General features: G+C 44.3%; 1 protein-coding gene across 2 annotated transcripts in view; it reads left to right on the top strand.

The window, feature by feature from the left end:
- The window catches only part of map2k5 (mitogen-activated protein kinase kinase 5), a 104,535-nt gene extending 90,057 nt beyond the window's left edge, over positions 1-14,478 (top strand). For both annotated transcript variants that reach the window (XM_055912960.1, XM_055912959.1), the window contains exon 22: positions 10,439-14,478. In XM_055912960.1, the coding sequence (XP_055768935.1) occupies positions 10,439-10,546 (108 nt within the window). In that variant the 3' untranslated portion in view covers positions 10,547-14,478. The remainder of the gene's footprint in view (positions 1-10,438) is intronic.
- The last annotated feature ends 1,262 nt before the right edge of the window (positions 14,479-15,740 follow it).

The raw sequence follows: 15,740 nt of genomic DNA on the forward strand, positions 1-15,740 counted from the left end.
CAGACTATAGAAACCTCCTATCAACCTTATGGTGAGTTACCATGTTACAGACTATAGAAACCTCCTAACAACCTGATGGTGAGTTACCATGTTACAGACTGTAGAAACCTCCTATCAACCTGATGGTGAGTTACCATGTTACAGACTATAGAAACCTCCTATCAACCTGATGGTGAGTTACCATGTTACAGACTATAGAAACCTCCTAACAACCTGATGGTGAGTTACCATGTTACAGACTATAGAAACCTCCTATCAACCTGATGGTGAGTTACCATGTTACAGACTATAGAAACCTCCTATCAACCTGATGGTGAGTTACCATGTTACAGACTATAGAAACCTCCCAACAACCTGATGGTGAGTTACCATGTTACAGACTATCGAAACCTCCCAAGGTTATGGAAGTGAACTAAAACATGACTGTAGGAAGATATCACACAGACATATCTGTCTAGACGTGAGTTCCATGTCCCCTCTACCCCCAATGAGTCTGACTGAGTCTGTCTCACTCCAAGTGTTGGCTTGATGGGTTTCTCTGATCTGGTGTTAGCGCACAAGGCCACAGCAATTTACACCAGCTACCTTTTAAGAGCTGTGACAGGGACGGGAGAGACATTTACATTTACATTTAAGTCATTTAGCAGACGCTCTTATCCAGAGCGACTTACAAATTGGTGCATTCACCTTACAGACTGTGTGTGTGTGTGTGTGTGTGTGTGTGTGTGTGTGTGTGTGTGTGTGTGTGTGTGTGTGTGTGTGTGTGTGTGTGTGTGTGTGTGTGTGTGTGTGTGTGTGTGTGTTGGGGATGGGTGTAAATGCGGAAGTGCTAACAGAGTGTTTGTTCTCTCTCTGTATCGCTCTCTCTGTATCTCTCTCTCTCTGTATCTCTCTCTCTGTGTATCTCTCTCTCTCTGTATCTCTCTCTCCCTGTATCTCTCTCTCTCTCTGTATATCTCTCTCTTCCCCTCCTTTTCTCTGTCTCTCTCTTCCCCCCTCTCTCTCTCTCCCCCCTCTCTCTCTCCCTCTCTTAGAGAATGCATTGATCTCTGCTTAGTTTAGTTCTATCAGTTAGTTAGTCAGTAGGACATCCCATAGTCAAACAGACAGTCAGACAGACAGTCAGACAACAACCAAACAGACTGTACATATCCCAGGACACCAGCATCACTAACAGCCACTAATGCTCATACCATAAAACCCCACAGCGGGAATGACGTCAATAAAAGCCATATCAATAATCAGAGGGAGCCGCGTCCCATCCTCATCCACCATCCATGCCAAGCTGATGAGCGAGCCCACGGAGGCATAATCGTAAAGAGACACAATTTGCCGTGTCTTCCACCGGCTCTCCTGGAGGAATAAGGCCGTGAAGATAATAACTATTAGTGAACGACGGCACTTTGTAGTGGGGATTCCAGCTGTGGCAGTCTGCATTAACATACAGATGGAATGTGTATATAGACTGTTAATATGTACACGGTGGTGGTGGGGGGGGTGCGTGAGACAATCAGACCCTCGCCACAGAGGCACGCGGCCGTGACCTCATCTCGTGCCTCATCACGGAGAACGAAGGGCCTGAGGGGAGAGGGACACAAAACAGAGAGAGGAAGGGAGGAGAGAGAGAGGAAGGGAGGAGAGAGAGAGAGAGGAAGGGAGGAGAGAGAGAGAGAAAGGGAGGAGAGAGAGAGAGAGAAAGGGAGGAGAGAGAGAGAGAGAAAGGGAGGAGAGAGAGAGAGAAAGGGAGGAGAGAGAGAGAGAAAGGGAGGAGAGAGAGAGAGAGAAAGGGAGGAGAGAGAGAGAGAAAGGGAGGAGAGAGAGAGAGAAAGGGAGGAGAGAGAGAGAAAGGGAGGAGAGAGAGAGAAAGGGAGGAGAGAGAGAGAAAGGGAGGAGAGAGAGAGAAAGGGAGGAGAGAGAGAGAAAGGGAGGAGAGCGAAAGGGAGGAGAGAGAGAAAGGGAGGAGAGAGAGAGGAAGGGAGGAGAGAGAGAGGAAGGTAGGAGAGAGAGAGGAAGGTAGGAGAGAGAGAGAGAGGAAGGTAGGAGAGAGAGAGAGAGGAAGGTAGGAGAGAGAGAGAGAGGAAGGTAGGAGAGAGAGAGAGAGGAAGGTAGGAGAGAGAGAGAGAGGAAGGTAGGAGAGAGAGAGAGAGGAAGGTAGGAGAGAGAGAGAGAGGAAGGGAGGAGAGAGAGAGAGAGGAAGGGAGGAGAGAGAGAGAGAGGAAGGGAGGAGAGAGAGAGAGAGGAAGGGAGGAGAGAGAGAGGAAGGGAGGAGAGAGAGCGCGAAGGGAGGAGAGAGAGGAAGGGAGGAGAGAGAGCGCGAAGGGAGGAGAGAGAGAGATAGGAAGGAAAGAGAGAGAGCGCGAAGAGAGAGAGGAAGGGAGGAGAGAGAGGAAGTGAGGAGAGAGAGAGTGGGAAGAGAGAGAGGAAGGGAGGAGAGAGAGAGCGCGAAGAGAGAGAGGAAGGGAGGAGAGAGAGAGCGGGAAGAGACAGAGACTTGTTGCTGTTTTGCTGGACACAGATTAATAAAACGCATTCTAGTAGGGTTACTCCATTTAAAGTGCTTTTCAGTCTGATCTAGTCTTAATCTGTGTCTGGGAAACCGGCCTTCATGTTATAACAAGTCGTAATAACGGCTGACTTTAAGTCCAGGTGTCCACACGCTATAGCAAAACTTTCATAGCTAAACTGAGCTAACTGGCCAACCCAGAACTAGAAGACATAACATTTCTGAAAGAGAAAGAACCTGTTCAATTGACGATTCAACAATATTCCTGTTGTTATCAGGTCAACATCAGGGCAGAGGGTCTGTCAACCGGTAAAGTGTGTGTGTGTGTGTGTGTGTGTGTGTGTGTGTGTGTGTGTGTGTGTGTGTGTGTGTGTGTGTGTGTGTGTGTGTGTGTGTGTGTGTGTGTGTGTGTGTGTGTGTGTGTGTGTGTGTGTGTGAAGGTCCCTCTTTGTAAATAATGTCTTCACAACTTGCATCACAACAGCTGTGTCTGTCAAGAAAGTGCCAGTGTGTTCTCCTTCCACTGATGCATCTTTCATTAGGAGGACATTACCTCATGAGATCCTATCAAGGTGTTCATAATCCCATGACATACTGGGCCAGACACTGAGGACTTTCCATTGGCTTTCTCCCAGGAAATGACCAGGGCTCCACCATGCTCTAGTCTAGGGTCGTCTGACCTGGTAGGAATACTTCTGAAATACATATTTCCTTCCTCCCTGCAATGAATACCTGTCTCTCTGTGTGTCTCTCTGTGTGTCTCTCTCTCTCTCTCTCTGTCTCTGTGTGTCTCTCTCTCTCGTTTTTGTAAAGAGCTGTTGTAACGCTGTAAGGGGCCTCTGTACTCACCCTTTCCATTTTGAGGTGTGTGTGTGTGTCTGATCCACCCCCTCCCACCATCCCCTTGTCTCTGATTGTGACTTGATTGACATCTCTTCTTCTCCTCTATTCCCCACCGGAGGGCCCTCATTGTCAACGAGCCTTTTAGCACCTTTGTCCCTAACGCAACCCCCCCTTCAACCCCCCCCCCCCGGCCCCGTTCAAACCCCCCTACCCAGAGGTGCCAGATGAGCCCCCTGGTCTGTGACAAAAGGGGCCGTGCGTGTGTGTTGTGTGTGTCGAGTCTTAGACAGTCCCCAACTCCATCAAGGACCCTGACCGCCTCCACTTGCCAAAACCCTGCAGAAACCCCCATGTAAAAATGACTGTTGAGTGTAGTAATCTGAGTGTGTGTTAGGGGGGGTTGGAAGGTGCGGCAGGGGCTGTTAAGGGTGTAAAGAGGTGGAAGGGTTCAGCACTCCTGTGGTGCCCCAGAAGAGAGAGAGAACTGAGATTTAAAGTCCCATCCTTCACGCAGCGTCACCACTGGGACCCGTGCGTGTGACAGGATTTTAAAAGGACTCCAATCTCCTCCACTTGTTTACACATTAGCAAGATGGAAGGTTTTCTCAGCGTCTCAGACATTTCTGTGTCGACACTTTAACACCGGGGCCGTTCTTATCACACTTGACCCCTAGGGTCTCACACTGAACATAGTAAGGCTTCTTACTCAGGAAGACTACACAAAGTGAAATAGGAGAATTTAGAACATTCTGGATTTGGGGGAGTGGGCTGTGTTTACCAGTTGAGCATAACCATGCAAACATCTTTTATATAATGATAACTTCTTATTCATAATTCTAATTCATAAAAGCCTAATGGCAGCTGTTTTTACTCTCTGTGTGTCGTAGAATTTAAACCATTCCAGGCTTGTCAAATCATCATACTGCTGCCCAGAGAATATTCCCCGAGTCTCATTTTCCTCATCATGACAAGAAAGTCTGTGTTTAATAACTACAAGCGTACAAGTTAGTGTAGCCAGCTCCCTTTCAGCACAGGCTCTAGGTAGATATGGTCTTTAGCCATCTTTACGGGTGCCGTTTGGCCCATGTAACGCATCTCTCTTTTAAGTTGATGTACTGGAGTAACGGATCATCTCATACAGAATCCATCTCTCACTCACACACACACACACACACACACACACACACACACACACACACACACTTCGTGGAAGTACTGGAGTAAAATGTCACCTCAAGGAGCCCTCGTCATACACACACACCTCCCTCGTCTGCCAGTCAGTTTCCTTGTGGGAGCTGGAGATTAGCATGCAAATCTGTAAAGACCTAGTTACTCTTCTGACCTTTCAACCTTTCTCTCTGTCTGTCTTCCTCTCTCTCTTTCCCTCCCCACCCCTCTCACACACACACACTCATCCACTGCGTCGCGTTCCTCCAACAACGTCTAATGAGGTGATGACCAGCCACTTGTTATAATTGCTTCCGACTCCGTTTAATTTTCCAAGCTTATTAATCATATGTAGAAGTTATTTAAAATTGCATAAATTAATCTTCGATTAAAAAGCCTATCAAAGAGCTCCAAACAATTAAAGAGTAAGGTAGAATTTCCCCTGGGATTTGTGGCAGTTTTATTTGAACGGCCCATTCAGGTGATTATCCCACTTTGATGCGCTGAGACTGTGATTAATGTAGTGGTACTTTTGAAATGAGTTTTCTCCCTCTATCCTCCACGCGGCTCGTTGGCAAGGTAAAGCTGTAGCACCTTAAATGACCTAACTAAAGAGTATTTATTCCATTTGACTCTTAATAACGTCCTCCTGCTTTTCGGCTTAATTCTGGTGGCAGGTGTTTTAATTAATGGCGGGTCGCGTGGCCCTGACGTGTGTGTGTGTGTGTGTGTGACATTTAGAAAAGCTTTATTGTCCACGCATTGTGGAGATTTAGCTGGCCTTGAAAAAACATGGTGTGCGTGTGTTAATTTTAGCCTGAATATGACACCATCTCAACTGGGATTCCAATAATAACTTTGTCCGAGTTAGTGGGTTTTCTCCATGTCTGTCTTTAAACTGGGTGTGTGTGCGTACGTCTGTGTGTATCTGTCTATGAGGTATTAAAAGGGCAGAAGCCAAGCCCCCCCCTTCATTCAGGTCAGATTCCATCAGACGTGGCCAGTCTGTTAGGGTTAGGGTTGAGAGCAGAGGTGGAGAGAGAGCAGGAGCTGGATATTAAAGACATTACTCTGGACCCCATCTCTCCCTCCCTTTACTCCCTCCATCTCCCCCCTCTCTCTCTCTCTGTACAGGCACAGTAATGATTGATGAGATGGGTACCCAGAACATTGGGGCATCCAAGAGCGTCCACTCCAGCTCTCTCCCTCTCACACACACTGATATGAGAGTAATTAACCTCAGTCTGTCTTAGCCCCAGCTGCCCATTAGAAGGACACCAGGATTGATGGGGCTCTCCTAGTCCCTCAGACTCACTGGACACAGGACTGGACAGGCCCCGTCTGGACTGGACCGGCCCCGTCTGGACTGGACCGGCCCTGTCTGGACTGGACCGGCCCTGTCTGGAGTGGACCGGCCCTGTCTGGAGTGGACCGGCCCTGTCTGGAGTGGACCGGCCCTGTCTGGAGTGGACCGGCCCTGTCTGGAGTGGACCGGCCCTGTCTGGAGTGGACCGGCCCTGTCTGGACTGGACCGGCCCTGTCTGGACTGGACCGGCCCTGTCTGGAGTGGACCGGCCCTGTCTGGAGTGGATCTGAGCGGAACGGACCCGTCAGACTGGACTGCCAGTTATGCGTCTACCTTACTGGTCTTAGGGGTCTAATTTGGGATACGGTTGCAGAACATTGCCTTTTTATACGTAAAATATCTGACAGAATCCAAACATATTGAAATATTCTATTTATACAAACTACACTTACATTACTGTATATAACACCTTAACACCATCAAGTCCTTGTTCCAATGTTACCCTCTGTAATCTATCTTACATTCATTTTTTATTTGGCTAAATTCATTGTCCCCCACACAAGGTCCCTGGTCCTTATATCCCCTGTTCTTGGCCAGATTGGACTCTTATTAACACTGCACTGTGTTTGTTAGTGCCTGTTAGTGAAGGTCCTGTGTCAGGGAAACCAGGGGTGACAAGTCCATTTAAAGAGCGGTGGCTTTGGTCGTTTATCTAATTGTCCCTCTACTCGACACACCAAATAAATGTAGCGGTCAGTCACCGTTGGCCCGTCTCCGTGACAACCCCCACCACTTTCACCCTTGACCCCTGTATGAACCGGCGGAGGTCATCACTGACACATGGCTCTCCAGATGAGGTTGTATCAGTGCATGGTGCTCTTGTCACTGATGTGTCACACGTCATGTGACCTCTGTCACCATCTCCACAGTGCTAGTTGGACTCTATATGGTTAGGATTATATGCATTTGGTGTTTGTATAGTTTGAGCATTGGTTGATTGATTATGGGAAGCCTTGGGCTGGAGTCTTGGTGTAGCAGTTATTGTCCTGACTGAATGTGTCTCTCTGGTGACACCATAGTGCCACCCTGAACCTCAACACGTTGGCCCCTCAGGGGTGCGTGCTTAGTCTCCTCCTGTACTCCCTCTTCACCCACGAATGTATGGCCTCTCACGACTCCCAACACCATCATTAAGTTTGCAAATGGAACGACGGTGGTAGACCTGATCAACGACAACGATGAGACAGCCTATAGGGAGGAGGTCAGAGACCTGGCAGTGTGGTGCCATGACAACAACCTCTCCCTCAACGTCAGCAAGACAAAGGAGCTGATTGTAGACTACAGGAAATGGGGCCGAGCACGCCCCCATCCACATCGATGGGGCTGCAGGGGTGCGGGTCGAGAGCTGCAAGTTCCTCGGTGTCCACATCGCTAAGGATCATGGTCCACACACACCAACAGTCATGAAGAGGGCACAACAACGCCTCTTCCCCCTCAGGAGGCTGAAAAGATTTGGCATGGGCCCTCAGATCCTCAAAAAGTTCTACAGCTGCACCATTGAGAGCATCTTGACTGGCTGCATCACCGCTTGGTATGGCAACTGCTTGGCATCCGACCGCAAGGCACTACAGAGGGTAGTGCGTACGGCCCAGTACATAACTGCGATCGAGCTCCCTGCCATTATTAGACTCCAGCCACTCCTTGTTATTAAGTATGTATACTGAAAAAAATATAAACGTAACAATTTCAAAGATTACAGTTACAGTTCATAGAAGGAAATCAGTCAATTCAAATAAATTCATTAGGACCTAATCTATGGATTTCACATGATTGGGAATACAGATATGCATCTGTTGGTCACAGATACCTTAAAAAAAGGTAGGGGCGTGGATCAGAAAACCAGTCAGTATCTGGTGTGACCACCATTTGCCTCATGCAGCGTGACACGTCTCCTTCACATAGAGTTGATCAGGCTGTTGATTGTGGCCTGTGGGAATGTTGTCCCAGTCCTCTTCAATGGCTGTGTGAAGTTTCTGGATATTGGTGGGAACTGGAACACGCTGTCGTACACATCAATCCATCCCAAACATGCTCAATGGGTGACATGTCTGGTGAGCATGCAGACCATGGAAGAACTGGGACATTTTCAGCTTCCAGGAATTGTGGACAGATCCTTGTGACATGGAGTCATGCATTACCATGCTGAAACATGAGATGATGGCAGCGAATGAATAGCACGACAATGGGCTTCAGGATTTCATCACTGTATCTCTGTGCATTCTAATTGTTAGCGATAAAATGCAATTGTGTTCGTTGCCCGTAGCTTATGCCTGCCCATACCATAACCCCACCGCCACCATGGGACACTTTGTTCACAACGTTGACATCAGCAAACCTCTCACCGACACGCCGCCATAATTGTAGTCTACGGTTGAGGTCGGTACGACGTACTGCCAAATTTTCTAAAACGATTTTGTAGGTGGCTTATGGTAGAGAAATTAACATTCACTTCTCTGGTAACAGCTCTGGTGGACGCTCCCGCTCGTCAATTCTGACTGTCCTTGAAAATAATTTAACCTGTCTGGCTCCGGTGTTCCGCTAGCGGAACTCCTCCCACATTCCACTGAAAAGGCAGAGCGCGAAATTCAAAAGATATTTTTTTGAAATATTTAACTTTCACACATTAACAAGTCCAATACAGCAAATGAAAGATACACATCTTGTGAATCCAGTCAACATGTCCGATTTTTAAAATGTCTTACAGCGAAAACACCACATATTTATGTTAGCTCACCACCAAATACAAAAAAGGACAGACATTTTTCACAGCACAGGTAGCATGCACAAAGCCAACCTAACTAACCAAGAACCAACCAAACTAACCAAGAAACAACTTCATCAGATGACAGTCTTATAACATGTTATACAATAAATCTATGTTTTGTTTGAAAAATGTGCATATTTGAGGTATAAATCAGTTTTACATTGCAGCTACCATCACAGCTACCGTCAGAAATAGAACCGAAGCAGCCAGAGTAATTACAGACACCAACGTCAAATACCTAAATACTCACCATAAAACATTTCTGAAAAATCGATGGTGTACAGCAAATTAAAGACAAACATCTTGTGAATCCAGCCAATATTTCCGACTTAAGTGTTTTACAGCGCAAACACAATATAGCATATTAGCTTACTACAATAGCCTACCACACTACCGCATTCATTCATCAAGGCACGTTAGCGATAGCAATAGGCACGTTAGCGATAGGGAATAAACCAGCAAAAGATATTAATTTTCACTAACCTTGATAAGCTTCATCAGATGACAGTCCTATAACATCAGGTTATACATAGACTTATGTTTTGTTCGAAAATGTGCATATTTAGAGCTGAAATCAGTGGCTATACATTGTGCTAATGTAGCATATTTTTCCCACAACGCCCGGATATTTTTACGACACTCCAACTATTCTGACCAAATAACTATTCATAAACGTTACTAGAAAATACATGTTGTATAGGAAATGATAGATACACTAGTTCTTAATGCAATCGCCGTGTTAGAATTCTAAAAATAACTTAATTACGACATCCAGCTTAGGTATAGCGACAGAGTGCCCAAACTCTGGGCGCAAACGACTATTTCACATGTTCGACAGATATATGAAATAGCATCATAAAATGGGTCCTACTTTTGATGATCTTTCATCAGAATGTTGTACGGGAACAATCGTTGTTTGGATTTAGAATGTCCTCTTCTCCAGTCAATTAGCACGGAAAGCTGGCAAAGTGGCGCTAAGCTCTCCTTCCTGAACAAAGGCACACAACGCAACGTCCTGAATAAATTTCAATAATCTAATAAAACTATATTGAAAAAACATACTTTATGATGATATTGTCACATGTATCAAATAAAATCAAAGCTGGAGATATTAGTCGTCCATAACGACAGCTTATCAGAAGGCAAATCCAGGTCCCTTCTCGCGCTCTCCAGAAAACAGGAAACTGCTGACACGTCATGCCGAGAGCTATTATTCGACCCCAGATCAAGTTACACACTCCATTTCTTCTCTCACTGCCTGTCGACATCTAGTGGAAGACGTATGAAGTGCATGTATTCTAATAAATATCAACGACATTAATAGGCAGGCCCTAGAACAGTGCATCGATTTCAGATTTTCCACTTCCTGTTAGGAAGTTTGCTGCAAAAGGAGTTCTGTTTTACTCACAGATATAATTCAAACGGTTTTATAAACTAGAGAGTGTTTTCTATCCAATAGTAATAATAATATGCATATTGTACGAGCAAGAATTGAGTACGAGGCCGTTTAAATTGGGCACGATTTTCCCCCAAAGTGAAAACAGCGCCCTCTGTCCTCAACAGGTTAAACAAAAATCCTAAAGGAGATCGGAACTGATCTCCTTTCTAAGAGGAAAATAAATAGATTTTTTTTAGTAAAGTGTGTTTTTATTGACCAATGTGGTAATTTTCCCAGATGTTCTGAGAGATTGGCTTTTCCATTGGTCGTGACCTATGTACAGTATACTCTAATCACTGGATCCATACCTGAGACACAATTAATCTCTCTCCATCTCTCTACCTTCTCTGTCTGCAGGACCATGCCTTCATCCTGCTCTACGATGATGGAAATGCAGAGGTAGTGTCCATGTGGGTGTGTCGCTGCCTAGAGAAGAGGAGAGCCCAGGCTCAGGGACAGATGTGACCCCGTAAACACAGGAGACCACAGAGAAGTTAGGGGTCAAGGGTATTATGTAGGGCCAGGATGATACCGGTATCTCTATACTCGTTAATATCGTGGCAAAGAAACAAAACACAAAGCGCTTTTTAACTTCGTTAGGACACAGCCCTAATGTTGAAAACAAACATCATTATATTTTCATCCAGAGTCACATGTATTTATTTTCTATCTGTAGCTCACAATATTTTACATACAGCAGGTGTTTAAAGGACTAACGAGTTTGGTCTGCTTTGTGTTTTCATTTTTGCCATAGAAACAATATTGCGATACTTGTATCGTCCCGGGCCCTAATATCATGCCCCAATCTCTCTGGACTTTGACCATTCGTGAACCCCAGGAGTGGACAGTATATATCAAAGACACGGCTTCTAAAACGTATTGAAGACGTCCATGGTGTAAAGAGGGCGTCTGTACGTCCAACTTCAGTAAGCCAAGAGGATACTGTATCTTTACAACTGAACGTTAGTTGCAAGTGGAACTTTGTTATCTGGGCCCTTAGCACGTTGACTGATGTCTTGATGGTGTATCCTGGTGACTCTTACACTCCAAACCTGGCTCTGTGTTGACGCTGCTTTATCAATGAATTTACAATTGAGTGGGACTTATTCCGTGACTGTTTGCCTACTTAGTTATTTCTAACTCAGAGAGACTTTAGACAGAATGTCAGAGTAAGTGATCAACGATGAGATGGGACTTGAAAACCCAAATGGCTTTACAATAACAAAGAAGTGCTATTTTCCAGGATGACGCTCGGATAACCTGTTACGCTTTATTGTTGGCAGCTTTCTAGTGAATGTCGAGGTGTGTATGGCAGTAACCCATGTGTGTGCCTAATGTTTTTACAATGACGTTTCTTTGACATTACTTTACCTCATCGAGATACACTATATATACGAAAGTATGTGGACACCACTTCAAATTAGTGGAATTGGCTATTTCAGCCACACCCGTTGCAGACAGGTGTAGAAAATCGAGCACATAGCCATGCAATCTCCATAGACAAACAATGAAAATCTTAACGCTACAGAATAAAATGACATTCTAGACGATTCTGTACTTCCAACTTTGTGGCAACAGTTTGGGGAAGGCCCTTTCCTGTTTCAACATGACAATGTCCCGTGCACAAAGCGAGGTCCATACAGAAATGGTTTGTCGAGATCGTGTGGAAGAACTTGACTAGCCTGCACAAAGCCCTGACCTCAACCTCATCGAACACCTTTGGGATAAATTGGAACGCCGACTGCGAGCCAGGCCTAAATCGCCCAATAGTCCCCACAGCAATGTTCCAACATCGAGTGGAAAGCCTTCGCAGAAGAGTGGAGGCTGTTGTTATACCAGCACAAGGGGACCAACTCCATATTAATGGCCATGATTTTGGAATGAGATGTTCGACAAGCAGGTGTCCACATACTTTTGGTCGTGTAGTGTACAATGGCCTCAGTAGTAGTAGTGATACAGGGCGACCATTTTGCTCACATATGTGTCTAAATATTTTGCTGTGTGAAAATCATCTAGATAATTGTTGCAATGATTGCTTCACTGTACCGCAGCCCCTAAGTGCCATGGAGAATACACTGAGCGCAGATTCATGACAGTCATGCTTGCACCATTACTACAAAGAAAATGGCTTGTTACTTCAAATATTTTTTATTGTGCTCTTAAATTCCCTTGTGTGCTGCAAAATGTTTCAACTTTGGTGCACATGTGCTCCTTGTAAAACGTAAAGGTCAGCGTAGAGCCCTGTAGTAGTAGTAATAATAGTACTGGTAATAATAGTAGTAGTAGCAGTAACAGTAGTAGTAGCAGTAGCAGTAGTAGTAGTAGAAGCACTGCTTGGGGATCCTAAACTTTATCAGGCCGCATTGTGGGGACTCTTCAACCACTCAGTGCCATGGAGTTCTATTCTTCCAAACCTGTTAATGATGCAACACAAACAAACTTCACAACAACCAAACAGCTTTGAGAAAAGTCTTAAAGTACTTTCCATTTTGTATTTATGTTAATTTGGAGACGAGCATCGGATTTTTGTTGATGATTCCATTAACCCACCACCTGTATAACCATACTTATATTATCCCTCAAACATACTCCTTAACGTGGAACTGACAGCATTTTAACTACTTTGCAGATATGAAACAAACAATCATATCAGTAAAAAATATACAATTCCCAGTTTATGCTACAAAACCAACTTGTCAGAGGTTTTAAAAATAGGTTATATTTGACAAGAAAATCCATGACGTACAGTAAGGCATTGTTTTCAGAATAAATGGAAATAGTTCAATGCGTGATTAATATAGTCGCCATCAGGTTGTAAATCACAGCTGGTCTGGTACACTGTTTGCTGTCTCCACCCAATTCGGGATGCTTGGTTTGTTTCAATGACTCAATATTTTGGACAAAAACAGCTGGGAATGTCAATATATTCAAACTAGCAAGGGCAGTGATCACAAGTCAGTCATGATGTGGCATACCTATTTATTTAGCAAGGTAAAAACACCGAGCCAGACGTTAGCTAGCTAGCTTCTGGGATGTATTGGGTGGATGTCAAGTCATTGGGTGAGTGAGTGACCGACTTTTTCCCCTCCGTTTTTTGGTGGCTACAGCTAGATGCAGGTCTCATTTGGTTAGCTAGCAAGAAATGTGAATCGCTTTGCTAGCTAGCCATGTTGAGCTAGCTATGCTGACTATTATCCAGTTAGCATATATCTTGCATTCGTAAAATCATTCTGGCTATCTACTCCGATTTCAGAGCACTCTCGTCTGAGTGTGCCAGGGCGCAGAACAACTGATGAATTTACGAACGTGTAACACCAGCTGAATATGACCGTGTCAGTAAACGTAAGCAAAAAACGTAATTCAATTGTTGCCAGCAGCACAGTTAGTCACTAACTCTCTAGATAACATGAAAACAGCCTAACCAGCTTTGCTAGGGTGCGTAAAATGGTCAGCGTGAGATGTTCTCTCATTTGTGTCGAAGTAGAGATAGCTTGGGTGCTTGACTGCGGTAGAGGAACGCTGGGATCAACCCTCCTCCTCGGCCGGAGCACTTACGCTCGAATTTACAGACAATCTGACAACGCTCCAAATGCATGAATGCCGAGTGCACTAACACACGGGAAGCAATTTACAAACGCACCCTTAGTTGTCAATCAAATGTATTTGGCATCGATCAAATGGAAAGGCAGGCAAATTCCCATTCAGTTGTCAAAACCTGGGTTGGGACAAGGATGCAGGCAGGCTGCAGAACAGTGTGCAGGCTACTATTCCCTTTTGTTTATCAGTGCAATTATGACTGCCAACTAGCTGAAATCATTTGAGAGGGTTTATCTAATGTTCCCTCATTAGATTTTAGCTCATCTCGCTCTGGCTAGCATTAGTTGTTGATCTTGTTGATGTGTATAACTGAGGAAGAGAGACTACCTTTTCATGGTTGTTTGATCAATGACTGTAAAGTTACCAAATGTAAGAAGGCTCCTGTGGTATTTACATACATTTATTTGCAGAAATAAATGCAGGTGTATTTTGTGGCTTTTGGCGAATGCGTTCTAATGAGCTAAAGTCGCGCTGTTGCTACTGCCTGTAAACACACACACACAGTCCAGTTCAAAGTAAAGGATGGCAGGGCCCTGTGACAAATTGCTTATTTGCATAAAGGCCTACTGTAGCTCTGATTGGCGCACCAGTCTGTGTAGACGCCGGTCTTGGACGAGACAGATGTTTTTAATAGGTTTTATTTACTGCAGTGTCTACTCATTGTCCAAACACACAGACACTTTCCCATTCTATATTGCTATAGAATTGTCACAAATGCCTTACTCTACGTCATTCTATACAAATGTGAAAATTACCATATCTAAGTGCTCGCTTGCCAGAAAATGTAAAAAAATATATAACAATAGATATAAAAATTGTGTAATTGTTCCTGGGGGTGTATATGGACAGGACTTTAATAAGATTGCGTGTTGTTAAAATGCTGTCAGCTCCACTTTAATGCCTAGGTTGCTTGGTGCAGACGGTATTGCATTTTCTTAATGAATATTTCAATAGAGAAACCTGGACCAGTTGTGTGTGTGTGTGTGTGAGGGGATTATATTTAAAGAGAAATCAGTTAAAGGAGTCATTCACAGTTCAGAACAATCAGCTTTTACTCCTGTTTTATTTTACATGCTACACTGGAAATATTAGCTTCACTTTGTTCTCCAAATTATTCCTGGCAATGAGAGGTTTGGCAGCACTCTCCAGTGCTTTAATAGATGGTTCTGTAGTAAGCGTCTCACAGAAGGAGTGCTGATTTAAAACCCGTTTTGCCTTTTAGATCCCAACGGTAAGATTACATGGACTGGGAGGGGGGGGGGACCTGATCCTAGATCAGCACTCCTACTCTGAGACCCTTGACACATACGGACAAAAAAGCTATCTGGTATGCAGAGACTCTGTTAGACAATGTAGTGACAACCTTTCATACAGTTGTCTCAGACTTTGCCGTAATGTGATTTAAGTGGCCTTCTGTGAACACCCAGTCTGAGTATGCCAGTTGAAATGGTTTAATGTGTTGTTGTGCAATGTGATATGTAAATTCACCATTCATTCATTTGATCAGGGGAAGAGAGTGCAATAATATAACCGCATCAACAATAACAAAAAGTTAATGTCCTTGTATTTCTACGACCAATAATGTATTCTCTCTTCGCTGAAAGATTGCCCAGTGTTTTTTGCAATAACCATGAGCGTTTTAAAATATAAGCTGTACCCAGTCACCCATGACCATGAAAAGTATTCTATGTCAAAACTAGCTGTAACAAATTGGATGCCTTTTGAGTTTGAATTGGTTCGTGAACTGGATTAATTGATGAATGAGACATGGATTAAAGTGATTCACTTTTGATAATAACAATTTAGTTGTGTTTTTTTTACAAGATGACCTTATTATGTCCTTTAAAGTTCAGTCTGTATTTCAGTTTGGGTTTTTATTTGGAAATTATAGATATTTTTTTTTTTTTCTGTAAATCTAAACCACAGAAGGAGTTCACATCTCAGTGTGACTCCAGGATAAAACAAAAGTTGATGTATTTTGCCCTCTGAGTCAGATTTTTAACCCTGGGCATTTCAAGACAACTAAGGACCAGTGTTTTTTGTTTTTGCACCGAGTTAAGAC

Source organism: Salvelinus fontinalis, unplaced genomic scaffold, assembly GCF_029448725.1.
Source record: "Salvelinus fontinalis isolate EN_2023a unplaced genomic scaffold, ASM2944872v1 scaffold_0233, whole genome shotgun sequence".
In the NCBI taxonomy this organism is placed as follows: domain Eukaryota; kingdom Metazoa; phylum Chordata; class Actinopteri; order Salmoniformes; family Salmonidae; genus Salvelinus; species Salvelinus fontinalis.